Below are 27,172 nucleotides of genomic sequence, written 5' to 3'. Positions count from 1 at the left end.
CTAGACAGGGGTCAGCAACCTTTTTCAGCAGTGGGCCGGTCCACCATCCCTCAGACCATGTAGTGGGCTGGACTATATTTTGAAAAGAAAAAAAAATGAACAAATTCCTATGCCCCACAAATAACCCAGAGATGCGTTTTAAATAAAAGGACACATTCTATTCATGTAAAAACACGCTGGTTCCCGGACCATGCGCGGGCCGGATTTAGAAGGCAATTGGGCCGCATCCGGCCCCCGGGCCTTAGATTGCCTACCCCGTCCTAGAATGTTTCCCAATGTAATGCTGTGATGCTGACATACTGCTTTTCCCCTCAAGAAGACTAGCTGCCACTGAAGCAACAGGACTTTTGCAGAGGCTGGATGGGCATCAAACAGGGATGCTGCTGTTGAATCTTGCATTGTATTAAAGAAGCATGCTGCTAAACCTGTGCCTAATTTAAAAGTGCTTGCAAATTGACCGGGATGCATGAGCATCTAGGGTGTATCAGTATAGTAATACTCATTTATGAATGAAGTTTCATTAATTTACACACTCACGTCCTAGGAGAACTTAGCAAATAACGATGAATGAAATCTAACATAGGGGGGTTGATCTGGTTGTGGCAGCCCCCTGGCACAGCAGCCATTCCATGAGCAAGGACCCTGTTCTTGCCACCAAATCCAAAGGGTGTCTTACACGGGCAAAAGTGTTGTGGATCGTTTACCTGTTGTATTCAGGTTTTTCTATTGCTGCATTTGTGTAATAATAATACAGTGGTGCCTCGCAAGACGAAATTAATTCGTTCCGCAAGTTTTTTCTTCTTGCGAGTTTTTTGTCTTGCGAAGCACGGTTTCCCATAGGAATGCATTGAAAATCAATCAATGCGTTCCTATGGAGACCGTCTGGGGACAGAGGGGAAGCACCGCGTGCCTTCCCCTCTGCCCCCGGACCTGTTTAAAGCAAGGGGCGGCGGGGAGAAGATTGCTTCTCCCCGTTGCCTGCCCCGCAATCTCCGGGGACAGAGGACCTGTTTTAAAGCAAGGGAAGGGGCAGCGGGGAGAATCGCTTCTCCCCGTTGCCGCCCCTTGGTTCAAAAGGGGTCCGGGGACAGCGGGGAAGACGTGCTGCGCTTCCCCGCTATCCCCGGAGATTGCGGGGCAAGCTTCGTCTTGCGAAGCAAGCCCATAGGGAAATGCGTCTTGCGAAGCGGCTAAGAAAACGAAAAACTCCTTCGTCTAGCGAGTTTTTCATCTTCCGAGGCGTTCGTCTTGCGGGGCACCACTGTAGCTTGCAGAACAGTGCCAAATCTCCCACTTTTCATGCCAACATTACATTGGATCTCAGTGCACTGTTGAATCTTTTAGTGTCAGGATTTGGTTTGAAGGCACAGGATGCAAAAGTTTTTCTGAAGCTGAGCAGTTCCTGGTCTAGTCAGGGCTTGGATAAGAGACTGTCTGGCTGCTACACTTGGTCTTAGCCAATGGAGGAATGGTTTGGAGTTGGCTGAGATGGCAAAATTGACATGTCATGGTTAACATTTACTAAAGATTGGAAACCTGTTATAGACTTCTTGTGTGGAAAAGAAAATGAAGTACAGTGGTACCTCGGGTTAAGTACTTGATTCGTTCTGGAGGTCCATTCTTAACCTGAAACTGTTCTTAACCTGAAGCACCACTTTAGCTAATGGGGCCTCCCGCTGCTGCCACACTGCTGGAGCACGATTTCTGTTCTCATCCTGAAGCAAAGTTCTTAACCCGAGGTACTATTTCTGGGTTAGTGGAGTCTGTAACCTGAAGCGTATGTAACCTGAGGTACCACTGTAATGACATTTGGGTTTAAAGGCTGAAGATAATGTTGGTTTATAGAAAGTAGTCTTGCAGGGTGTTATGTTGGAGTGGACGAGTTGAATAATGTAGCTGACAGGCAAAGAGTCTAAAGTTCTTTAGTTTCTTAACTTTATTTTTTTCCTTTTAATCCTTTCTCTATCTCTCAATCTCTACCTCTTTCTCTTTATTTTATTTTCTTCTTCTTCTTCTTCTCTCTCTCTTCCTCTGGATCTGTGTTGGTTGTTTTTTTCCAGATTAACGCTTTAGTTTGGATAAAAAAGATACTGGATAATATCCTCTGTAGCTCTCTTTTAAAATTCTAATAAAATTAATTTTTTAAAAAAGATAAAAGTGCCTGGGAACTCACCTTTGGTTCCAAAAAGAAAGAGGCAGAATATAAATGAAATAAGTTAATTGAAAGTTATTTCCCTTCTTTACACAAAAGCATCAAACATTGTTGGAAATAAATTTTAATCCTGAATCCAAATTAAAGTCTAGTGGGTTTTGGAGGTTTCTGCATGAGTTTGTTCCTTGTTTTCTAAGTGATGGTGACAAAAAGGACTGTATTTAGGGAAATAGAGGAAGCCACATTTTTTTCTTGCCAAAACAAACGTACGCAGACATGTGTAATCTACGCATTTCAGTGCATGTGAAAATATTTGGTGCTGCAAAGTAACTTCCTCGGGTGAAAAGAGAGAGGAAATCAAAACTACTTTAGTCATTGAACATAGGGAATTTGTTTATGAATATCATTTCCTGGCAGACACATTCAGCCCAGGACTAAGTGTTGCAGAGAGTGGGGGAGGGATGTGAACATTTGAAGTTGCCTGATGCTAGGCAGTAAATGTCTGCCCTGATGGATGGTGGCTCTCCAGCATGAATATGGCAAAAATACAAGCGCGCATTGCAAGAAATATTTCGAGAGCAAAGCACCATACCTGGGGGTTGTACAGGAAAATGTACAGAAAAGAGTAGAACAAATTGAGGAAGGCAAATCTACCACCACCTACATAACGATATATATGATGCAGAACTAAGTTATATAGTGTACTTGTCATGTACTAAGTTGCATGTGTGAAATGGAACAAGACCACATTGTGCGTATTGAGTTAAGCTGTGATGGCCATATGAAAAAGAACTTCGTGACTTTCTGACCTTGATTAGATAAGTTAGACTTCTCAGTCTTTTAACTAGAGGTGCCACACAGAAGTATGCAGACTCTGTCATGCAATGTTGTTGTTGTTTAGTCATTTAGTCGTGTCCGACTCTTCGTGACCCCATGGACCAGAGCACGCCAGGCACTCCTGTCTTCCACTGCCTCCCGCAGTTTGGTCAAACTCATGCTGGTAGCTTTGAGAACACTGTTCAACCATCTCGTCCTCTGTCGTCCCCTTCTCCTTGTGCCCTCCATCTTTCCCAACATCAGGGTCTTTTCCAGGGAGTCTTCTCTTCTCATGAGGTGGCCAAAGTATTGGAGCCTCAACTTCAGGATCTGTCCTTCCAGTGAGCACTCAGGGCTGATTTCCTTCAGAATGGAGAGGTTGGATCTTCTTGCAGTCCATGGGACTCTCAAGAGTCTCCTCCAGCACCATAATTCAAAAGCAGTGTCATGCAATAGAGCATAGCATTTCTATATCCCTTTTGCAAATTACTCCACATACTTCATCTCGATGATCCTTGCACCAGCTGTGCAAGGTAAGCTAGAATTATCTCCAGACTCGTGACCCCCAGACCTAAGGACTACATTCAAGTAGCCACACACACAAAACCCCTTTTGGTTGAACATGTTGCGTTTAAAGGCTTCCCATGTTCACTCAAGCTCCAGAATGCTAGGAAACTGCAGCTGTTAAGGGCAGACATCACCTTATCATGTCATGTAGAGAAATTGCTTTCTTGGAATGGAAGGGCTATTGGGATCGCAGCCCATGTACACAGAAATCAGTCAGACATCTGCACTGCAGCAAATACCTCCCCAAAGTTTCAAGAAATAGATTCCAAATTCACAAGGAGGTAAATGGTCTTGAGAAACTAGTACATATATATGACAAATATATCTAATAGCTAGGTGTGCTTCTGAGGTGATTTAACTGTGCACCTAAAAAACGAATGTGATGTGACAAATGTGTGTCTGCAGGCATGGCCATCATTGCAAGAATGACAGTGCACACCTCCAATGTGTACATTTGGTGGCAAATAGCTCTCTATTGCCCCAAATAGGCACCACTGGCACATTCCCAGCACTGCCCACCAGGCTACATAGACAACATGCAACATCCAAAACCTTTTCACCAGGCAGGCAACTCACCATGTGGTCTGCACACCCTTCGCACACCCAGCTAACTATGTCCACAATGATTTAATCACCCATAACTAGGGTCCCTCAAGAAATCTCCCCAAGTCTTTCTCATGGTCATTCTGCAAAGGCCAGGAGACAGCCAGCACTTGGAGTGTGAATTGTGATTGGGAAAAAGAGTCTCTGCTATTCTATTTGCTGTAATACGTAGCTTTTTTCCAAAACAGGCAACATTTTTGAGAGATTTACAAGACCCCATTTTGTGGCCCATAACGCCATTTTGAAACATACACACATATTGAAAGTGTTGAAGATAATTATGGTTCTCCAAAAGCAATAGTTCAAATGCTTAGTACCGTTTTGCTCCCCTCACATCTTTGGCAGATTTCCCCAAGCGAATCGCAAAATGATTTACAGAAGAAGAAACGGCGTGCCCCTCCCCCACCAACTCCTCCAATACAGAACAGGACAGAAGACATGGAAGACAAGAGGAAAAGCACCGTTGGTAAGAACAATTTGTTATGATTGCACCTGACGCATGTGCTTTATGCTGATCTGCAAGTTGTGTGATATATTGGTACTAATAGTAACATATACCCACATGGACAAGAAACAGTGTAATCTGGAAAATTATTAACATAACAGAATGAAAGTCTGGAAATAAGAAATAATCTATATTTTATGAATTGGTTGAAGAACTCTGCTGGAGTAGATAGATAGAGTGTGTAACATATGGTGTAAAATAATTGGTTATATTTCAGTTTTCATTGTAATGTTGAATATTAAACAGCACTCTCCTGGTGCTTTAACATTCCTTTCTTAGGTACTCAGACAACATTCCTCCACCATTATCTAGCTACAGAGATTACTTATGAAAAGTGGTGTATATTGAATATATACACGTACAATAAAACCCAAGTTAATGGTTGTCGTTTTATGAGTATATATTGGATATTATGGGCAAAATTGTCCCATGTCTAGAAATAATAAGTTGTAAATCAGTCCTGGGCAAAAAAAGGGCATACTTTTCCAAATTTCGAATTAATTTGGTTCAGCTGAAAATTCTTCACAATCAGTTGGTAGTATACTTAGTCGCATCCTTAGCAAGTTGCCATTTGATGGATTGCTAAAACCTATGAGAGAAATCATACACAGCAGCAGTAATCAACCAGTACATTAAATTAATCAAGTTACAGCTTCTGTGATGCATTTAAGATTCCATCTGATGGCCTCATGTTCCCTAAAGCAACCAGTACATGCATAAATGAACACTCTTAATTGCTTACATTATAAATGCCTCCCATTTTGGAAGAAACCGTTTGGCTTTATGTCTATATTTATTTTCACTAAATTACCTCATTTAGTGTTCCAATTTTTAAGTAGCAATAGAAATCCATTAGCTTGGGTATCACTGATGTGCTTGTTTATATATCTAGAAAGAATATTGTTATGAAGGACTATTTTAAGAACATTGTACATCTCTTTATTCTCTCTGGATGTTATAACCTTACTGTTCTCACAAGGGGTACCATCTTGAATAATATATTGAGGGGGCCCAGGTAAGCCCTGGCCTGCACAATCAATCACAGGATGCAGCACACACACACCATTTGAATGGCAATGCCCATCAACTTTGGGGGTCTCTGGCCCCCTCAGATATTTTATTTGGGGGGCAAACGGACCTTGGCCCCTAGGAGTTGACTCCTATGGGTTCCAACCATCCCCATTCAACCTCTGTATATTTACTGGTGACAATGAAAGTTTTGAGTTATACCCTGATAATTGCATGCCACTGCACAGAACATGTTGGATGAAAGAGAATTAGTCATGTGGTTTAGTGACCAAAGTGTCAGGCTTAGCCTGAGGAGATCTTGATTCCAGGACCCCCTCTCAGCCATGGAGCTCACTGGTTGTTGGGCCTGTTGATCTCAGCTAATTTGCAAGAAAAAGTATGTGGGGGATTTGCCACCCCACCATCCTTGGAGGAAGGTAGACGTCTAACAAAGAACATGTCCACAGCAGTACAAGTGATGACTTGTTGACTTATGCCCCACTTAGTGTGTGTTGGCAGAAATGTTTTACGTAAGTTTAAACCACTACAGCAGGGATGGGGAACTTGTGACATTCCAGAAGTTTCTGGACTCAAGTTCTTATCAGCCTTAGTCAACGTGGTCAGGGTTATGAGAGTTGTAGTTCTGCAATGTCTGGAGAGAAAGAAATCCCAGTGCCTCCATTATAACTTCTAAGAATGTATGCAGACTTTAACAGCATTTATATGACTGGGTGTTTGGGTGATATCCAGTTAAATAGTAGAGTAGACCCGTTAAAACAAATCAACTTTACACCAGGCATTTTTGAATGGATCTACTCTGAGTAGGAGAGGTGGATGAAAGAGAATAAAACATGATACAAGGGAAGAATGATGGGTCATCTGACCTTATCAGACAATGCAAGACCACAAATCGGGCTTGAAGTAAGGAAAAATATATTGCAAGGCAGTACCTTGTGGTTTTGTGAGCACATGCTTTGAAGTTTGTGTTTATCATAAAAAAAAAAAATACTCCAAAGCATGCCTACACCATACCATACTTGCAAATTACACCATCCAGCAGGCTTTTTCACAGTTATGGAAAACGGTGTTTGATTGATTTTCCTAGATGCCCACTACTTAAAACAGTCAATGTTTATTAGTCGACACCTATACACTTTGGCATGGCCAGCTTCCCAGGTGGATGGCAGCTTGGAGAAAGTGGTTTTCACACGCAGTCGGAGCAAAACTAAGCAATAGATATTTGACTTGATGATCAAAGTAACTAGTAAATTCCAATTGATTCCCCTGTAGGTAATGGACGGCATGTGCCACAAAAGCCTCCTAGAGGCAACCCACGTGGCCCACCCCAGTTAGTGATCCCCCCACCCCCACCATACCCTCCTCCTGACAGAGATACTATGGATCCAACCGTATTGTACAGTGAAGCCGATGTTACAGACCCACCCAAGCTGGTGCCTAAACGTACGTTTGAATAATTGCATATTTCATTTTCTTAACTTCTGTGGTGGGGGGTGGGGTGGGGTGGGGTGGGGGGGCTTTTTCCAGACTTTCCTCTGTTCTCTTTCCAGTCATACATGTGTTTTCCTCTCCACTCTGTCTCCTTTTTTTAAAAAAATGCACAATGCATTATATTAATTTGACTAATATATTTGTTTCAAGAATGTCAACTCTTTGCTGATAACAATCATGATCTTACTTCATGCGTTTGGATACTAAATGAGATTCATTATTTGTTTTTTGTTTCTTTTTTTATAAAGTTTTTATTTATTTATTTAGGGTTTCTCGTTGTTTCCTCTCGTTTCAACATAGCGTTGTTGTTGTTTTCCTCGCTTTCAGTGAATGTCGTAGCCCATTTTTCACAAAAATACTTTTTTGAGTTATAATATTAAATAGCCCACATTTATTCTCGTATCTGTCTAGTACTTACAGTCTACAGCTCTGCCTTTTTTCAAAAGCACCTGACTTATAGGTATAAAACTGTGTTGGGGGCGGAGGGGAGACGGCATTTTTAAACGCTAAAAAAAGTAATAATGAAGAACAAAATCCACAGTTTTTCAGTTAATTTTGTCTGTTTTTTTAATAGAAGTTTTATAAGTGTATTTGCATCTGCAGTCATGGACGGAGCAAGATTGGAGGGGGAAAGACAGTCAAAACTAACCATTGTCTGGGTTAAAGCAGCCTGCCTCTTTATTACAGACAATTTGGGAGTGCATGGACAGGGGACCCCCAATATTACTGACTACCCATCTGCTGACAGGGCAAGAAGGAAGGCTGACTTGAGACGGCACTGGTGGGGGCCACATTTCTGTCGCAGTAACAAATCTGGGGCCTGAGCCCTTCCATCCAAGGCCACTTAAGGGGATGGGGGGTTTGAAGAGCCTACCTCTGATTCTCCCCCAGCCTAACACCCAAGTTCCAGAGTCAGTGGCCTAATGGATCCAACCAGATATGGAGACCAATTTCAAGGGAAAGCTAGTGTTCACTATGGTTAGGGATGGGGGGCAAATTTGATTCGGTTTGCATTTAAAGCCAAATTTATCATAGCCTCACTTTCCAGAAAAAAATATAAGATTCAAAACACAGCCATACAAAATGTGCATGTATATGAATTTTGTGATGCAGTTTTTTTCTTTACAATATTTTATTTTCAAAACATAAACACAGTAAAACAGTATATCAGTACATGTATGGCATAGTGCCAATATGACACGCCCCACCCTGAAATTGGTGGGAAGGAGCCAACCTCCCATTGCATAACAGCAATGCTCAGTTCAGACACACTAAAAAGAACAGCAACTTGGTATTCCTAGCTGCCAATCATGGCCCCAGGTTAAAATTACCGTATTTTTCGCCCTATAGGACGCACCGTCCCATAAGGCGCACCTAGTTTTTTTGGGGGGAAATAAAGGGGGGGAAATTATTTCCCCCCCCAGGCGCGGGGCTGGGGCAGCCCAAGCTTCCCCCGACCCCAGCCCCCAAACAGGCAGCTCTCTGCAAGCCGCGGGAGCCCAGCAGAACGTTCCCGCTGCTTGAGGAGAGGTCCGCGAAGCCTGGACGCACTGAGATCAGTGCACGCAGGCTTCGGCATGCAGGCAACTCTCCCCAAGCAGCGGGAGCGTTCCCGCTGCTTGCCGAGAGGTCCGCGAAGCCTGGAGAGCGAGAGGGGTCGGTGCGCACCTACCGCTCTCGCTCTCCAGGCTTCAGCGAAAGCCTGCATTCGCCCCATAGGACGCACACACATTTCCCCTTCATTTTTGGAGGGGAAAAAGTGCGTCCTATAGGGTGAAAAATACGGTATTTCTAAGCCTTCTGGCAAATATCTCTTTGCCCCATGTAAAGAAATCATTTAGGGATAGTTGAGGGAAACAACCATATGTGGGAAGGCTGATGCCCAGGACAGGTTCTTAGGTTATTGTCTAGTGGAGAGAAAGAATTCCCATTCCAGTTTAGTCTCTTAGCCCAGACCTCTGTCCCAGTGCCAAGTGGCCTGGGGTTTGTCTTCTTACATTGTGATGTAGCAAAGCCATGGAACCAGCCGCTTCCTGTCAGCTGCCACCCAATCCCCTTTCTGCACTTGTACATTTCATCCATCGTGAAAATACAAAATATAAACGTGGTCATTGCGTGGACAGGCGGAGTCCCCCAAACCCTGGGCGGGCCCCCCATGTGGAATAACGATTCAAGACAACGTGCTATGGGATTACAATTGGCCACAACTTTATTATATTTTGGATGTGGGTAGATCTTGGCTCAGGCATTGGGTGTTTATCCCTCCCAGTCCTCCGCCAGGGATCTGGGGAAAATCAGGATTATCCAGTGGGGGGAGATAGGGCTGGCTCTGGAGAACATATGTTCAAGCAGAGAGAGCCCACCCCCCGTTACGCCGCTGTCGCAGGGGAGAGCACTGACGACCTCTAGGCGTATGGTCAAAGCCTCCCCTCAAAAACCCCTTCAATGGGGAACCCTGGTATCGCCGCCGCAAAGAGGAAGGGGGCATGGGTCACCACTGCACGCCCCCCCATTCAGGGAAGATAGACTAAAGGATTCCGCCCAAGGCCTGATACCGCCAAAGTTGTGATGTTTTGCTACGGGAAAGGCAAACCTGCCGATGCAGGAGAATTCCTTTCTGGCCCTTCAACAGCGACCCTGATGCAGCAGCGCCCACGTACCTGTGAAGAAAAGGTTAATCTGTAAAAGAAGGCTTAACTGAGGGTGGGTAGGGTGGGAGAAGCTCTGAAGATTCCCAGGTAAGATCCTTCTTCCCCTATCGTGTGGGCAGGGTCCCTCCCCCTACCTGGCCTGGTCACCTTGGCAACGCCTCCCCAGGGGGGATTGGGCAACTGGCTGAGGTAGGCGGAGACCTCCAGGTATCCCACCTGGGGAAGGCAAAGCCAAGCCTGTGCTAATGGGGCCGTATAGGGTCCAGGGGCTGTGCGCAACCACGCAAAGGGCGCCCCCCCTGTTTAATGTGGGGAGCGGTCATTAACAGAGTTCCATTGTGTGATTCATAAAATACTGAATTCAGTTTGTATTTTGCAAATGCATCTATTCAAGCCTTCCCCAGCCTGATGCCTTCCGTATATTTTGGGATGTAGCTCCCATAATCCCTGACTGTTGGCAATCTTGGCTGATGCTGATAGAAGCTGTAGCCCCAAACATCTGCAGGGAAAAGGCTGCCCTGTGAGCTTTCACCTGAACTCTTAAAGGTGTTCCTAAGTGAGAATTAGGTCTATGTCAAAGGGCTATTTGAGGTAGAAAGGACTTTGATTTGGGGGGTGGGAGGTGTTTCCCATAAAGTGTGTCTTACAGAATTGATCCACAGATGTTAATAAAGTGTCAGAATAGAAGACTCATTATGCTAGAATTGTTTCTGTGAAGTTTCCCCACCAAATATTGTCCCAAGTAGACCTCTGTTTCAGAAGCACCAGCAGCGTTTCTGTATGTGTGTGTATAATAAAAACTGTCACTTTCCAAAGCTGTGTTAAATAGATAAATTGGCAGTTGTTAAATATCTAACTTAAGAACTTGTCACTGGAATTCTTTCAGTATCTAGAACTTGCCTCTTGAGGTTTTTTTTTTAAATGTTGCTTGCTAGATATCTTAGGACTGCCATATCTCAGTCCTGCAGATAGGAATGGCCTGATATACATATTATGCAAACCATTTGCTGATTATTCAAATCATATGGTAGGTTGCAAAATAGCTGTACAGCCTATAGCGCTGCAGTGTGCTTACTTGCCGTTTTGTGCTTTGACCTATTTATTCTCCTTAAATGATCTATCCTTTTGGACCACTAAGCATACATATATATGTATTGTGTGCATTTCTAACATTACTGATCCATGGATGTCTTTGTCTTTATTTTATTAATCTGCTTTTCTCTATTACGTTATTTTGAGATTGGTTGAACTTTCATTCTGTGTCAGCCTGAAAAGAATGATTTGTCACATGCATGGTTTGCAGAAATTTTAATGAGTTAACATCCTCATCAGAACATATTTACTGGAGAGTAAGTTTCCATTGTGTTTGTGCGAATTACTTACCTGGTTGCAATACTACAATCTATTCATCAGTAAGTCCAATTGAGATCAGTGAAACTTACTGCAAGACAAGTGCGCATAGGAGTGTCGTCAGAATATTGCATTGAATTCTGTGTGGTGCTTGTATGCCATCATGAAATGTTTTGAAATGTAAGCCTGTTCATCTAGTACTTGGCCATTGGGGTGAGATCGGGAGTGGACCTTAGGCTTGCATACTCTCCGATTTGCTCTGGTTCACCAGATGGACTCGTACGAAACATGTCACTCTAATGCAGGGATGGGGAACTTCTAGGCTGCTGGCGTAATGTGGCCTGACAGTCCTCCACATCCAGCCCTCTTCCTCAGCCACGCCCTTGCCCCAGCCACACTCTCTGTGGGCCCACCACACACCAGATAGAAATGTGCTGTCCCTGGTCTCCCGATGATGGGTGTTGATCGTCTGAAGAGTGGGCCTGATTTTTGTCCCCATCCCATTAAGCATCCCGAGCCCAGCATCATAATGGGGATGAAAACACCCTCCCCTGAAAGCTGATCCGCTGATAAACCAGGGCACTGAATAAGGAAGAGTTGTGTGCAGTTGCATGTATGATTGTATGCATGTCTGGCCCTGACCGTTTTGGGGAATGCAACCTTCAATAGCTTTCCACTGGAGTAATCTGTCCCAAGCCCCAAAGATTCCCAGCCATCTAATGCAGGCATGGCTAAACTTAGCCCTCCAAGCTGTTTTGGGACTACAGCTCCCACCATCCCTAGCTAACAGGACCAGCGGTCAGGGATGATGGGAATTGTAGTCCCAAAACAGCTGGAGGGCCACGTTTGGCCATGCCTGATCTAATGCATTGTTTTATTACATGCAGGGAGCTTTTTGTGTATGGGGAGCAATAAAAAATGCTATCACCATTCATGAACTAAGTGCTTAATGGAAAACATCCTTCACTTCCCTGTGGCTGAATGCAATGCATAGTATGAAATTGCATTGAAATCCCCTCCCTCCCAAATTTCATAGAATCATAGAGTTGCAAGTCCAGATTTGCTGCTTGATTTGAGAGGGGGTTCAGTCTCTGGGTAGGGAGGCGGGGAGACATACAGTTAGTAACAACAGTGATGTTTTCTAACTTTTAAAAGTGTATTTTGATACTGCCGCAGGCAGTGACGACAGCAGAGCGCTCCTGCTGGGAGCCAAGTCACCATTTCATTTCCTCTACAACAGCTCTGGATGTAGTGTTCTGGAGCGTTGTGGGAGGAGTCCCCAATTTCTGCCACACTGCCCCAGAACGACACTATGTCCAGTATCAATGCCTGAGGAATTTAATTTCTATGAATTCTGGCATCGATGGCCTGCACTTTTCAGAAAACTCTGCAGGTTAGAATTTCTTTATTAAATTTCTGTCCTGCCCTTCATCCAAGGATGATAGGGCGGTTTACAATATATAGGGAAAGCAAATTCTGAAAGGCTTCCTTGCCTACCGCCCTACGGGCCAAGGAGACCGTTTCATTTACTTGTCTAAAACAATTTCATCTTTAAAAATCAAAGCCATTTACAAAAGAAGCATTACAGAAGATGTGCTTACCCTTCACATTTTTTTACTTTTCCAAATTTTGTGATGCACTTCAATGATTCTACCAAGATGTGTATTTGAGGATAAAATATGTTTGGAAATGTGTACAATGAAATAATACACATTTAGTTATATTTTTGTGATTAAATATTATTCAAATGCAAAGTTTGTGCAAAATTTTAAAACAATGGCAAATAAATGCAGAAACTGGATGGAACGCACATATGACTGAATGCACACATGTGACAGAGACCTGACCTAGACTGATCTATGCGTTCCTAGCGTCGAGGTCATTCTGAGGGAAAACGAAATAGTGGCTGTACTGATGAGAAAGGATCTCTCTGCTGTTGATGGCAGCCAATTTTTAAAAGTTAATAAAGAGCCATCCTCACTTCTGCGAATGCTGATCTCTCCGCAGCTTGGGAATGAATTCCATTACCCACCCCAGTTGCTGAAATAACTCCCTATTGCAGGGATGTGAGGTTAATATTTCTATCTCCCATTCAAGATGCACGTTTTTTTTTGAGGGCAGTGATTTCATCCTTAAATAGGGTTCCGTGATCTTCGTTTCAAAACCAGAGGTCTATCGAGTAGGGTAGCTACTGAGAATACCGAAATGGGCCACCTGTACGTTAGAACAGTTGCAATTCTATTTACAAAAACTGCATTAATTTTGCTCATGCTGGCAGCAGTCATAAAGGAATGTGTTGGATATTTAATCCTATACATGTCTACTAAGAACTAAGCCCCACTGAGCTTAATGGGACTCACTTCAGGTAAGATTGCGGCCTAAAATATTTTGCTCAGTCATTAATTCTATTATTTGTTTTCCCTCCCCAACAGTTTATTGTTGTGCATCATTCCCTTCACGTTCCAAGCCCGTCTGACACAGCTTGCCTCTTCCTATGATCTTCATACCTCTGAACCTCGTTGCCTTTCTGCCTTCATTCTTTTTATGTTCCCTTTTCCCACACTGAGGAAAAAATGGTGTGTGAATGGCATCTTTCTGACTTTTTCTCCTTCATTGGCATCTTTCTGACTTTTCCTCCTCCTTCGTTGAACAAATAGAAACATCTCACCTTTGTGAGATAAATTTTCTTCAGTAGTGAAAAGAAATTCTTGCTCAATATGTTATGTTGATTCAAAATAATCCAGTATTTGTATTGCTTCTTTGAGTCTAGTGTTTTGTTTTACTTAGATTTGGGATGAGGACCATTTGGCCCTGCAGATCTTGTTAGACTACAACTCCCATCATCCCTGACCACACTGTCCGAAGCTGATGGGAGATGGAGTCCAACGCCATCTGGAGAGCCAGACCTCACCCACAATAGAGGCGTTCAACTTTTTCATATATGCAACATTTTGTTGAAAACACATTATTTTCGGTGTAACTCCTCATTTTCCACCCATTTTAGTTATAGAGCAGAGGAGACTTTTTGGCTTCACGGGCCAGATCTTTAGCAGGGCTGGGCTTGCAGGCTGAATTTGACTGGTGGCTGGAGCCAGCCATCCGTCCATCACCTGTCACCACCATCATGTGATTTGATACATTGAAGTGCCAGTTGGCAGCACCTGCAAAGCCCCTGTCAACCAAGCTCCACTCCTACATAATTGGAATACATAAGGCACATTATAAAACATTCATATTTTCTCTACTTTTCATACTATTGCTGTCTTTAACTTTTTTGTTGTGCTTCTATAAGTACACTATATACTGTTTAGTATGTTTCAAATTATTTTAAACCACTGTTTGTGTCGTGGTACATCTGATTCCACAATTTTGTTTTTATATTCCCTACAAGAGTATTGCATTCTTATGTGGGGGGTTTTGGGTTGTTGTTTTTTAAATCAGCTCCTAGTTAACAGAATTGCAGGTGTTTTCGAAACAGCAAAAATTATCATGTATGTTGATCAGCATGTATTTTTTACTCAAGCTAATGGTTAAGCGTGTGTTTCATGAGATGAAATGATGTTCACAGCCAGAGCTGTATTATGCACAGAAAATGCTATAGGTGTTGGAACTTTTTTTTTTATCATGTAATACGTTGTGCTGGATTGAATAATTAGTACTTTTTTGCAGAACCACTTGCACCTTGGAATCATTTCTCTGTGTGCAAATACACACAAGCATTCACATGGGTGAGAAATACCAAAACAAGTTAAAACAAGTTTATAGCACACACACATTTGGCTTGGAGGCATCATAGCAATTTCCATAAGCATCAAACATAGAAATGTGGCGCACCGTACTATTTAGTTATTGTACGTTTATGACAAGATAATAAATCTTGAAATCAACGCTATCTGTACACTATTATACATTACCTCCCCAGCATTTTCCCAATAGCTTTAACCTTTTAATATTATTGTTAAGAATAATTGTTCTTCAAAGGAAGTCTAAACATTTTCTGAGATATATGGTTAAACTGAACTCTGGTATTGAAACGCAACTTGGGGTTCGTCCACACTTTTGCTTGCCCTGTGCTTTAGACAGCACAGGCCCGAGTGGTTTTCCACTTGTCCCCGCTAATGCTAATAATAATAATTTATTTGTACCCTGCCCATCTGTCTGGGTTCCGACATATATAAAAACATAATAAAACATTACACATTAAAAAGCTTCCCAATATAGGACTGCCTTCAGATGTCTTCTAAAGGTGATATAGTTACTCATCTCCTTCTAGGCATGGGTCCGAGCTGTTTTGCCTTTCTCCTGCCAGTTTCCTTTGGAAAATCCACTCTTTCGCACTAAATTGGAACAAATGGCAATCCATGGGAAATCTGGTTGCTGTTTGTTCCAGTTCAGTGCTAAAGCACAGGTTTTCCTGGGGGAAGGCATCAGGGCAAATGGAAGTGTGGATGATCCCTCCGTTCACTTTCTTGGGGCTGTGCTTCCCAGGACCAGACTGAGGGGTGATTCCCATGTCACCTGGTTGAGATAACACCCATATTGAGTCCCCTATGCTTTAAATGCAGATGTGGCTTTAAATGGGGCTTACCGTATTTTTCGTCCCATAGGACGCTCCGTCCCATAGGACGCACCTAGTTTTTTTTTTGGGGGGGGGAAATAAAGGAAAAAAAATTTTTGCGCACCGACCCCTCTCGCTCTCCAAGCTTCAGCAAAAGCCTGCATTCGCCCCATAGGACGCACCCAGATTTCCCCTTCATTTTTTGGGGGGGAAAAGTGTGTCCTATAGGGCGAAAAATACGGTACTCCTCGGTGTGTGGGCTCTTGTCTTTAGGAGGCCAAAGATTCTGTCATCACCGGTGGCAGGGTTATGAAAAACACCTGCCTGTTGGTCAGAGTTGGTGGTGGTCTATATATAACCCAAAGTCAATTCATATTTAAAGAAGGAAGTGAACCAGTGGTGGGGAACTGGATACAACTTGTGACCTCACCTGCAAGCCCAATGGACAGGTGGGTAGGTCAGCCCACCTTTCAGTCACCTATTGTCATTATGATACCAACTTCAAAGGGACTTGCTTTCAGCACCAAGATGCACTACTTGCCAAGGAACAATCTGGAGCACACTTCAAACTCCTGAATGATCTTTTGCAACAGCACCTTTACCTACTGCACACTGGCATCAGGTGTGGGGCAGGTGGGCATAGTTTGGTGAAAACAGACTTGTGAGCCAAATTAGAATTCCTGCCAGGCCTCATTACACCCACAGATATTCCCTATTACTGCACTAAACCAAACCGTCCTCAGAGCAGCATTACCTAGCTCATTCAAAGATGCACTGGTGGTGATTTGCTTAATGAGAAAAGAGCAGCTACAGAAGGATGAAATTCAAGTACCCCTTTTGCCACTGAGAAAAAGCTAAGTTCAACCTCCACAGAGTTTCTAGAAGTTACACTTCTGGGTGGGGAATGAATGCAACTTACTTTTAGTGTACATGTATAAAGGTAAAGGGACCCCTGACCATTAGGTCCAGTCGTGACCAACTCTGGGGTTGCGGTGCTCATCTCGCTTTATTGGCCGAGGGAGCCGGCGTACAGCTTCTGGGTCACGTGGCCAGCATGACTAAGCCGCTTCTGGCGAACCAGAGCAGCACACAAAAACGCTGTTTACCTTCCCACCGGAGCGGTATCTATTTATCTACTTGCACTTTGATGTGCTTTCGAACTGCTAGGTTGGCAGGAGCAGGGACTGAGCAACGGGAGCTCACCCGGTCGTGGGTATTCGAACCGCCGACCTTCTGATCGGCAAGTCCTAGGCTCTGTGGTTTAACCCACAGCGCCACCTGTGTCCCTAGTGTACATGTATAGTCACTTGCTATTCTGACCCAGCCCAGGGGTTCTAGCGCAAATGGGGTCTTGTGCTAGGCAAAGAGTCTGCCATCATATTCTATTAGCATCTGGAAAGTTCAGGAAGCAAAGTCTGGTTAAGGAAAGGTCAGGTTCCCCCAGGCAAGGTTAGACAAAGCAGATAGTAACCAAGATAACAGAAGTTGAAAAAAGCAGAGGTCAGGGCCCAAAAGGCAAAGAAGCAAGATAAGTAACACCCCAGGATAGCTCCAGGTAGCACCTGGATGGAAAGACAGATTTGAGTGTTGCTGCAACAACAAACACACCAAGGGCTTAGCCACACTTTCCTTCTACCTTCTCTTTCCAAGCATGGTCCATGGCTTATAACTTTGTGTCTTTTTTCTCTGGAGCTTTCCCTGCGAAAAGCTGCTCTTGAAAGCTCAATTGGAGCAAAAGTTCATCTGCGGAAAACCCTAATGTACATTTGCTCCGATTCAGCTTCAAATTACGATGTTGATGGTGAAGAAAAAAGTTTGTATACTGTCCTCCGTCTGAAGATTGGCGGGCAGTTCACAACATAGAAATACAAAATGAGAACACAAAATACATCATCACCATCATAATAAACAAACCAGTAACCCCCCTCCCACAAACACATTATTTTTCATTGAATTTGATTGTTATTATTATTTTAAGAAATTAAAGAGTGGGTTTTCATGGGGAGAGCTCAGGGCAGAAGAAAACAACAGCCATATCCCCACACTCAGAGCATTAACGTGCAGACACCTGCCTGTAAAGAGCTGGGTAAAACCTCCAGGTATAGGACGGTATATAAATTCAGTCAATCAAGAAGTGTGGATAAGCCCCGAGCCTTGAACAGGACTGCAGATTCCTTTGAGCAAATAGCATTATCCCTCATGAGCTGGAGTCTCTACCCTGTTTTAAGAGCTGCATAAATCTCATTTTCATAAACAGATTTCATAAACACAAATAAATTTCATCAATACAAAGAGAAGTCAAAAGAAGCAGGCTGCAGAATGCCTTCCAATGTTGCTGCCCTGGGCTAGTTAGCTTGCAGTCACCTTTCCCACAGTTGCAGCAAGGCCAGGAAAAGGCTGCGTGGCACGTAAGTCCAGGAAAGGAAAAAGGGGGGAGGCGGGCCACATGCTCTGAGCCACCTGTGAATGGCGAGGAGCAGCCAGGCAAGGCTGGAAGGGAAATAATTTGAGGGTGTTGGGCATTCAACACGCAAAGCAATTGAAGAGTGAGAATTTGAGCCAGCCCACCGCCACCTGTTGCCACACAAGGAAGAGGTTTGAGGGGCAGGTGCCTCAGTGTGGCGCGTTTTAGCTGCTCTGCTCTCCAGGCGCCGCACTCAGTGATTTCTTCTCCTTCCAATCTTGCCCTTCCTCGCTGCCTCACCCGGGACGCCACGCGCATCACTCGCTCTCACTCTCCCACCCTCTGCCCATGCAAACTCTCGCTCTCCCCCAACCCCAACCAGACCCACACTCTTTTTGATGATGACTTCAAATATGGGATTAAATCAATACGTGATTCTGTATTTTAAGGTTTAGGTAGCAACCCTAGAAGTAGACCATGAATTACCATAATCTGCCTGGGAGGGGGAAAGAGAGAAACTGGGAGCCTGGTTTCATCAGCACTTGGACCTACTCCTGCACCGCCTTGCCAAAATATTATGCTTTCGTTTTTGTTTGGCCTCATAGCTGTTTTTCTGCTGCTCTTATCCTTCAGGATGCCAGGGTTTTGCAAGCAGACGGTAACCTAGAACAAAGTTCCAAATAGCTTGTACAGAGATGGCACAGGGTCATCTATTCTGAACCATCATGGCTGCTCTAATGTGTGTTTTAAACTACCTGGTTCTACGGGTTAACAGGCCCCCTCTTGAAAACCTGCTAGGCTAAGGCCTAACACAGACATCACTGCTAAGTGGACCAAATTATCTAATCTGTTTTCAGTGAGCAACACAAAAATGAATTAAACTGTGCTGATATATTATGTTGCTTGACTATAAGTATAATAAAAATGAGATATTATACACTGGTACCTCAGGTTAAGTACATAATTTGTTCTGGAGGTCCGTTCTTAACCTGAACGTGTTCTTAACCTGAAGCACCACTTTAGCTAATGGGGCCTCCTGCTGCTGCCCCACCGCCGGAGCACGATTTCTGTTCTCATCCTGAAGCAAAGTTCTTAACCTGAAGCACTATTGCTGGGTTAGCGGAGTCTGTAACCTGAAGCGTATGTAACCCGAGGTACCACTGTAATCTATTCATTCTTCTAAATACTAAGTGCCATAAAGAGCCACATACAGGAATCTTACACAGCCACATACAGAAAAGGTCATGATATTCATCATTACAGTTCTCTATTTTGAGAATGTTGCCTGTGTCTGGAGTCTTTATGGCTCATTCAGTATTTGCTTCTCATCAGTCGCATCAGGCCTTTCTTCAGGAACCAGTACGCCTTGGACGGGAAGGGGGGGGGCAGTAAACAGGAGAGAGGAAAATGACACAACAACGTTATGGAATTGAAATGGCCACAACTTTATTTGTCACAGATGTAGGTAGGCTTTGGCTTCCGGTGGTTCTCAACCTGTGGGTCCCCAGATGTTGTTGGACTGCAACTCCCATCATCCCTGAGCTCTGGCCTTGCTAGCTAGGGGTGATGGGAGTTGTAGTTCAACAACATCTGGGGACCCACAGGTTGAGAAAGGCTGGCTTAGACAGTGGGTTTGTATCCTAAATCAGCCTCCTGACTGAAGGCGATGTTTGAACAGAGTCATGCCTGGGTTAAGGGTCACTTCAAGATGCAGGTCAGCTAAGCTGCCCCTCCACCAGGCCTCCATTGAAAGTTTTAGGCCCGTCTGCTCCTCTTTTCAGCTTCAAGACAGAATCTTCCACCCAGACGCCTTTGGAGGGTACCTTGACATATTGCATCTGCTCAAGTGTGGGCGGAGGTGAGGCACCAACTCTCGCCCCCTTCCCAGGAATAGATTGAAGATACAACCCATTGCCTTATACATCAGAAGTTGTGTCAATTGCTACGATGAAGGCAAAAACCCCCAAGCAGGCCCAATTTGTTTGCAAGCAAATTCCTTCCCAGCCCTGAATATGGCAGCCATTTATATCCACTGCAAGGTCTTCCAGACATAGTGCCCGCTGACCTGCTTGTAGGGAGGATGGGTGCACTGGTGTAGCATGGGGGGGCTGAGGGGGCCATCACCCTGCTCACATTTTGGTGAGGTGGTGCTACCAGGCACCCCCAAAACAGGCTCCCACCAGAGCCTGGCTCCAGCATGCACCCAGCTGCAACCCTGCTCTCAGGTCAGACCTAACCGGGGGGTGGAGTGGAGGAGAGTTGGTGAGCCCCAGTGGGCTCCCTCCGCCCCCCACCCACCTTGGGGGTGCACCCTGCACACCTGCCCCAAGCGATAGATGCGTACTCTCAACTGCTGCTGCCAACTAGGCTGCTGGGTCAGGGCAGCTAGCCTATATTCTACAGCACCGAACTAGAATGAAGTTGTGCTTCCTCTGGTCTGCTGTCGAAGCGCCCGGCCTCTATTGGCCAATTCAAATTAAAAATTTGGCAGTCAGTCCTGTTACCCCCTGAGGCCAGGTGAGTCAAAACCAAATGACCAGCCACAAAGGGTGAGGAGCAGGCCCCACCCCAAGGAGCCAGGACGGGCTGCAACCATTGCCCACCCTAAATGGGGTAAGTAGTCTTTACCAGCTCCATTTCATTTGGGTTGGTGTACAGTAGGGTTGCCATACGTCCAGAATTTCCTGGACGTAGCTGGGATTCGGCCATCTGTAACAGCGCCCCAGGCAGAAATTGCTAAAATTTCTGGGAAAATCCGGACATATGACAACCTATGTCGGAAGCGTAGATTTTGGCAAATTTCCTTAAGAATAGCTCAAAAACTTACTTTTTCAGCAAAAAAGCTCAACAACTTTTGTGTCTGGATATTCACTTTTTGAAATAATGGCATTATTAGTATAGGCCTATAGCTAATTAGTGTACTGGGGTTTTTATAACATGCACTACTGCCAGGCCCATGCAGAGTGAGGAGCCAGCTACACTTGCTCCCACCAGGGTATAGATGCTTTTTTACTTAAGTTTATTCTAGCAAGACTTCTTTCCCAGGCCTCAAACAATCTCTGCACAGGCCTAACTATTGCAGCTGTAGCAGCAAATTCTTTTAGGGTAGGTACAATATTTAAAACTTCTCCAGGCCATATTTCTTCTAAATTATCCAAAGAAGGGTATATCCATTGTACATAAATGTATTTGTACTTGAAACATGGTATGTCAGTTAAACCTGTAGAAGAAGGAAGGAGAGAAATCGCTCAAGAGTAAAACAATTAAAAGACCTGTTAACATGAAGGCTTGTGTTAAATAGCATTTACTCAGAAAACAAAACAAAACTCAAATAATAGATTGTAACATTTATCTCTACTTTTGTCTGAAAGCTATCATCAACCAAATTCTACAGTAAGCACTAGCCTTAATCCATACTGTCAGATACAATTCATATCTCCATTCCGTGAGTAGTAATTTGGCTCTGCAAGTGGGTTTTGTGCTGTTCACCTCCTGATGTGAACCACAATTTTCCTTGCAAGCCTCCCATTTTGGGCTGTTAGGAGTTTTGGCATCACTTTGCTACATCTTGCTGTTCCAAAACATCACCCAGCATTTGCATGTGAGATAAATTATATACAATACTTTTTTGTTTACTAATCTGCTCACTTAATGTTGTACATATCAAAACACCAATATGGGCTTTTACAGACCCAGTGTTCCAGTATAAATATTTTATTGTGTCAGACATTTAAGTAGAAGATCCTGCAAATCAAGGTAAAGGAGTCTGTTCACAATAGTATTTATAGGCTGTTGTCTACATAAAGTACATTCTGCTCCTGAATCCAAAAGTTAAAATTCAGTTCCTCACCCACCCACCCTGGTTAACCTTATCTGGATAATACCTAAGATCTTCCACCATGGTTTGGCTGGAATGCTGCCACAGTAGTCCCCATATAAAACCATCATCCAATTTGCATGCTGCCTTTCCATGGTTAAAAAACCATGCTCAAGGGAGTTTACAACATGAAAAGATTAACTTTAATGACAAATATAACAAAAGTAGTCAAAAACAATAAAGCACATAAAAAGCACACAACCAAATTGCACAAGTTCCACAGGGAACCAGGCAGAGGGCCTTCTCGGTAGTGGCGCCCGCCCTGTGGAACACCCTCCCATCAGATGTCAAAGCGATAAACAACTACCTGACATTCAGAAGACATCTGAAGGCAGCCCTGTTTAGGGAAGTTTTTAATATGTGACATTTTAGTGTATTTTTCATCTTTGTTGGAAGCCGCCCAGAGTGGCTGGGGAAACCCAGCCAGATGGGCGGGGTACAAATAATAAATTATTATTATTATTAATCATAACATCTAAAAATTATAATTTTTATTATAATTATAATTTTATAATATTTTTGTTATAATTATTATATTATAATTATTATATTATAATTATTATATTATAATTATTATATTATATTATAATTATTATATTATATTATATTATAATTATTATATTATATTTATTATAATTATTATTATAAATCATAACATCTAAAAATAAAGATAACAAAAAAAATCAATAACAGCAACAAACCTATCTGCAACAGCAACAAACCCCGCTAAACAAGAGTATCTTCAGCCTCAACTTTTGTAGCTGGAGTCAGTCCAGGTGGAAAAAGGCCTGCAAGGCAGGGAGCAGGTCTTCTAGGATTCTTCCTACAATAGCCTTTACATGAGCTACCTGGCCTGAGGGCACTTAAGCCCTCCTGGCCAGAAGTAAATAGAATAGATTAAATCGTCCCTACTCAGGCTCCCTAGGCAGGTGAGAAGGAATGGTCCCCTCACTTCAGCTGGAACTGGGCACACACCCCATTAGCTAAGGTTCCCATCTTAATTTCCAGTCAGTGCTACAATTGCTAATTTGTTGGATTTTTGTTGTTGTTACTCTCAGCAGCAACAACAACAATTTATTATTTATTATTTATACCCCGCCCATCTGGTTGGGTTTCCCCAGCCACTCTGGGCAGCTCCCAACAGAGCATTAAAAACACAATAAAAGATCAAACATTAAGGACTTCCCTATACAGGGCTGCCTTCAGGTGTCTTCTAAAAGGCAGATTGTTTATTTCCTTGACATCTGATGGGAGGGCGTTCCACAGGGCGGGCGCCACTACCAAGAAGGCCCTCTGCCTGGCTCCCTGTAATCTCGCTTCTTGCAGTGAGGGAGCTGCCAGAAGGCCCTCGGATCTGGACCTCCGTGTCCGGACTGAATGATGGGGGGTGGAGACGCTCCTTCAGACGCATTAACTGTGGATAAGATGTCATGCACTAGAATGGCACTATCTCACACTTGAACTTGTGGAACGCTTGCCAAACTGTTTGCCCACCACTGTATGAGGAGAAGCGGCTGCAGTAAGGAATTGGGGTAAAAGGTTTTTCATTGCAATGTAAATTCATCCTTACTGACCTTTAAGTTATGCACACTTCCAACGCTACCATTTCTTGATACAGCTTCCGCCGTGATTTCAACAAGAGGGGAGTCAATACAGTTACTAAATATATCTGAAAGCTAAGATAATAAATGTAAGTTCATAGATGCAGCTGTCATATTTTTTATAAATTTGTTAGATTATAAAGAGCAACACTACCATTCTGGGAAGCTGTCCCAGAGCTGTCCCACCCCCTTTTTAGGTTGCTACTTCAAGAGGCTGCATAGATAATAGCGCTGCAAATCATCCTTTGCTCTGACATTTTAATGGAAACAGAGAGAGCCATTAGGTTTTATAAACACACCAATGAACATCAGCATGTAATGCATTGTGCATTTATTAAAAAACGACTGTCTACTTTGTGTACTTTCCTGCTCCGCTATTGTATCTCTTCTGGCCTTTGTGCATTTTATTTTTTTAAATGGCTAGAAAGTTTTGTTTATAATTTTAGCATGGGTTTTTTTCTGATCATGTTTTCTACTTGTAATACGGGTGGTTATGTATTTTCTGCCTTTTATCTCTGTTTGTATAGGTGCTGTTCTGAATCTTTTTCTTTATTATTTGTATGTGTTGCATTTGATTTGATAATACTGTATTTTACTTTTTGTTTAAATGGTGTTTTACTTATTTATTATGGGTCGACACTCACATGTCATAAATAAATAAACAAATCATATGTAACTTGGTTTTAATTTGGTGGGGGCACACAATAGTAGTAGTGCTGGAAATTGGGCGATTTCTCATTGCCTCCCAAATTCTAGGCAGTGCCAGAAACCTTTAGCAGCACCCACAGTCATTAATTTTGGAATTTGCAGAGCTTTCATTGTGATTTGTAACCTTTTAAGTTTTACTGATTGTGCTGCCAGAAATTGAGTTTTGTGCATAATGGGTACTGCATGGTCTCAATCAAGGAGACCTGTCCTTTAATTTTATTTAATATTTCACTGACAAAGATGCAGGTATCTCCAAACACTTTACTCAAAGTTTAAACTTTGGATATGTAACAAATGCATGCCCTAAAATAATAATAATAATAATAATAATAATAATAATAATAATAATAATAATAAATAATTTTTATTTATATCCTGCCCTCCCCAGCCGAAGCCGGGCTCAGGGCAGCTAACAACAATAAAATAGTACAACATTCTAAAATCATTTCATTATAGAATTAATTCAACTCAAATTGATGGCAACCATTAGGCTAAAGTTCTGTGAACTCATTTTGAGTATTCCAAAACAGGGAAAAAACCTCAATTTGAAAAACATGTTCACTGTGAGATTTCTTTATTTCGATAGTCATTACTCCCTATCACCTGGCTCCAAAATAAATGTTTTCTTAAAAAATACCCAACCCATTTTCCATTATAATCTACTTGTTTCTTTGCAACAAGCTTGCTGAGGTTCTGTAGAAACTTGTAATGATCTTTATCTAAGTTAACAGGCACACGTAGCTTAAATACAACAGTGCCTTCACTGCTGAAAACCTATTGTTCCGTTAAAAACTTGATTCATTTCAGTAAATGTACAAAGTGCTGAAATGTACACTTCAATAGATTTATGCTTTCAGAGCTGGTGGTTGTGATGTTCTTTGCAAAGTTTTCCAGTTTTATATTGTTTTAAACGAAAGCTAAAAAGTTTTGCATCTGATCCTGTATGTCCAAATTCATCTTAAAATAAAAGAAATTAAGACTGCAATCCTAGCCCCAATTAACTGGGAATAAGTCCCTTTGAATTCAATGGCAATTACTTCTGAGTAGATTTAGGATTGCCCTGTAAAGCATCCTTGAACCATCCTGTGCATATTTATTCAAAAGTAAGTCCCTCTGTGTTCTGTGTCCCATTTACTTCTAGGTAAGTGTGGTTCAGATTGTTGCTTATTGACAAAGCATGTTCAAAACTGAACACTTTCAATTGGTGCGGATTTCAATGGGAGGATCACTCAAATGGTTAAACATTTGGGGTTTTTTAAACTTTATTTACAAATTTATTAAACCACCCTTTCATAAAGGAAATACAGTGGCGTAGCGTGTGTTGCCAGCACCCGGGGCAAGGCAAGTAATTTGCGCCCCCTACCCGTGGATTTGCGCCCCCTAACCCTAACCCCCAGATGTTGCGCCCGGTGCGGCCGGGCCCCCCTGCACCCCCCACGCTACGCCACTGAGGAAATAACAAGGCAGAAAAGAACCTATTAAGCAAAATAAACCAATATATCCATAAAAACCATATTGAAACATCAATAAATACTGTATGGATTAGTGAAAGGAGCTGGCGCACCATCCAGAGCTAGGAAAGCGCACTCCTGGCCACAGAGGTCCCTTAGGCATCTAGTGACAGGGATGGGTCAAGGAGCCTCCCCAGGCTGCAAGCCTCCTCCTTCAGAGGGAGTGTCATCCTGTCCAGTACATGCAGTTGACTAATCTCCTGGACATGGGAACCACCTACCCTTATCAGAATTCAAGCTCAATTCAGAGAGTTGATCTCTTTAAGAACTCTTGAGATGTTTGCCCTAAAGACCCAGTGACATGCTCATTTGTGTTTCACCAACTTAGCTCTAGAACATTGTCTCTTGTTTGATGAAGTTTGTCAGGTGCTCGTTGCAAAATTACTGGTTGAGGCATGAATATCAAACATCTTCAGCAGTGAAGGCTGATTCAAAGAATTACTGTAAATCACCACATAATCATTTTACAGTCTGACTCCCTTTATCTGGTTTCCTGCTATTTGAATAAAAAATGTTGGTTCTAATCGTTTCCTCTTTCTTTTTCATTTGCTTTTTAATTCTTTTTTTTCAATTTAAATGTGACCATATTGACTTCTGGACAGCTTTTCACTCATATATATTTTTCAAGCTAAGAACATCACGTTCCCAAGTAGTCTGACAGTTTATATCTTATCTTAAGTTCTGAGCACCACTCAGGATTAAGTCAAAGGTTGACTCCCCTTTTTGTCAGCCAAACGTACATTTGTCAAATCTAGAAATAAAAACTCATTGTCATATCCTGACTATACATTTACCCAGTCAGTGTGAGGGTTTGTTGATCACACATTTTTGCAATTTTTCTGACCTTTGGCTGTGTCCCTCAGTTCTTTCTCCATCTTGAGATCCCCCTCCATATTTTGGTCAAGGGGACACTGGAATATTCCAGTACAAAATTATTTTGAAGGGGTCTGGTGCTTCCACCCACAGTGATTCTATCAAAGATATTGTTCATATTAATTTCCTAATTTTGGGTCTCTTGTGTTCTTTTTGACATATAGAGCAGCTGCACCCCAGTTTATCCTCTTTTTTTGCCCTTGCTGGGCATTTTTTATTAAGATATAACAGTTATCTATATTAAATGCATAACCACTATTGTTTCACTGTATATACTATTTCTGAAGTATTTCATTTATTCCTGGTCAGTCCAACAGAATTCTGCCATTTTTATTCAAATTCACTGAATTTTTCATGTAAGAGACAGGTGCAGAGCAATCTTTTAAGTACATGGAAATCTGACATTTCACCATAGAGTATTTACTATTCTATTCACTGCCCACACGAAAAGAAAAGAAAAAAGGCACATTGTGGTGCAT

The 27,172-nt window shown here is 42.8% G+C and overlaps 1 protein-coding gene across 28 annotated transcripts in view; it reads left to right on the top strand.

The window, feature by feature from the left end:
- The window catches only part of COBL (cordon-bleu WH2 repeat protein), a 102,523-nt gene that overhangs the window by 58,103 nt on the left and 17,248 nt on the right, over positions 1–27,172 (top strand). For 19 of the 28 annotated variants that reach the window (XM_083473091.1, XM_083473114.1, XM_083473095.1 and 16 more), the window contains 2 exons: positions 4,484–4,604; positions 6,942–7,112. In XM_083473091.1, the coding sequence (XP_083329217.1) occupies positions 4,484–4,604; positions 6,942–7,112 (292 nt within the window). The remainder of the gene's footprint in view (positions 1–4,483; positions 4,605–6,941; positions 7,113–27,172) is intronic. The other 9 variants (XM_083473108.1, XM_083473106.1, XM_083473104.1 and 6 more) reach the window with 1 other exon arrangement.

This window comes from Podarcis liolepis (assembly GCF_965112155.1).
Source record: "Podarcis liolepis genome assembly, chromosome: 13".
Classification (NCBI taxonomy): Eukaryota; Metazoa; Chordata; class Lepidosauria; order Squamata; family Lacertidae; genus Podarcis; species Podarcis liolepis.
The sequence above is the reverse complement of the archived record's forward strand: the minus strand, read 5'-3'. Positions and strand labels throughout refer to the sequence as shown.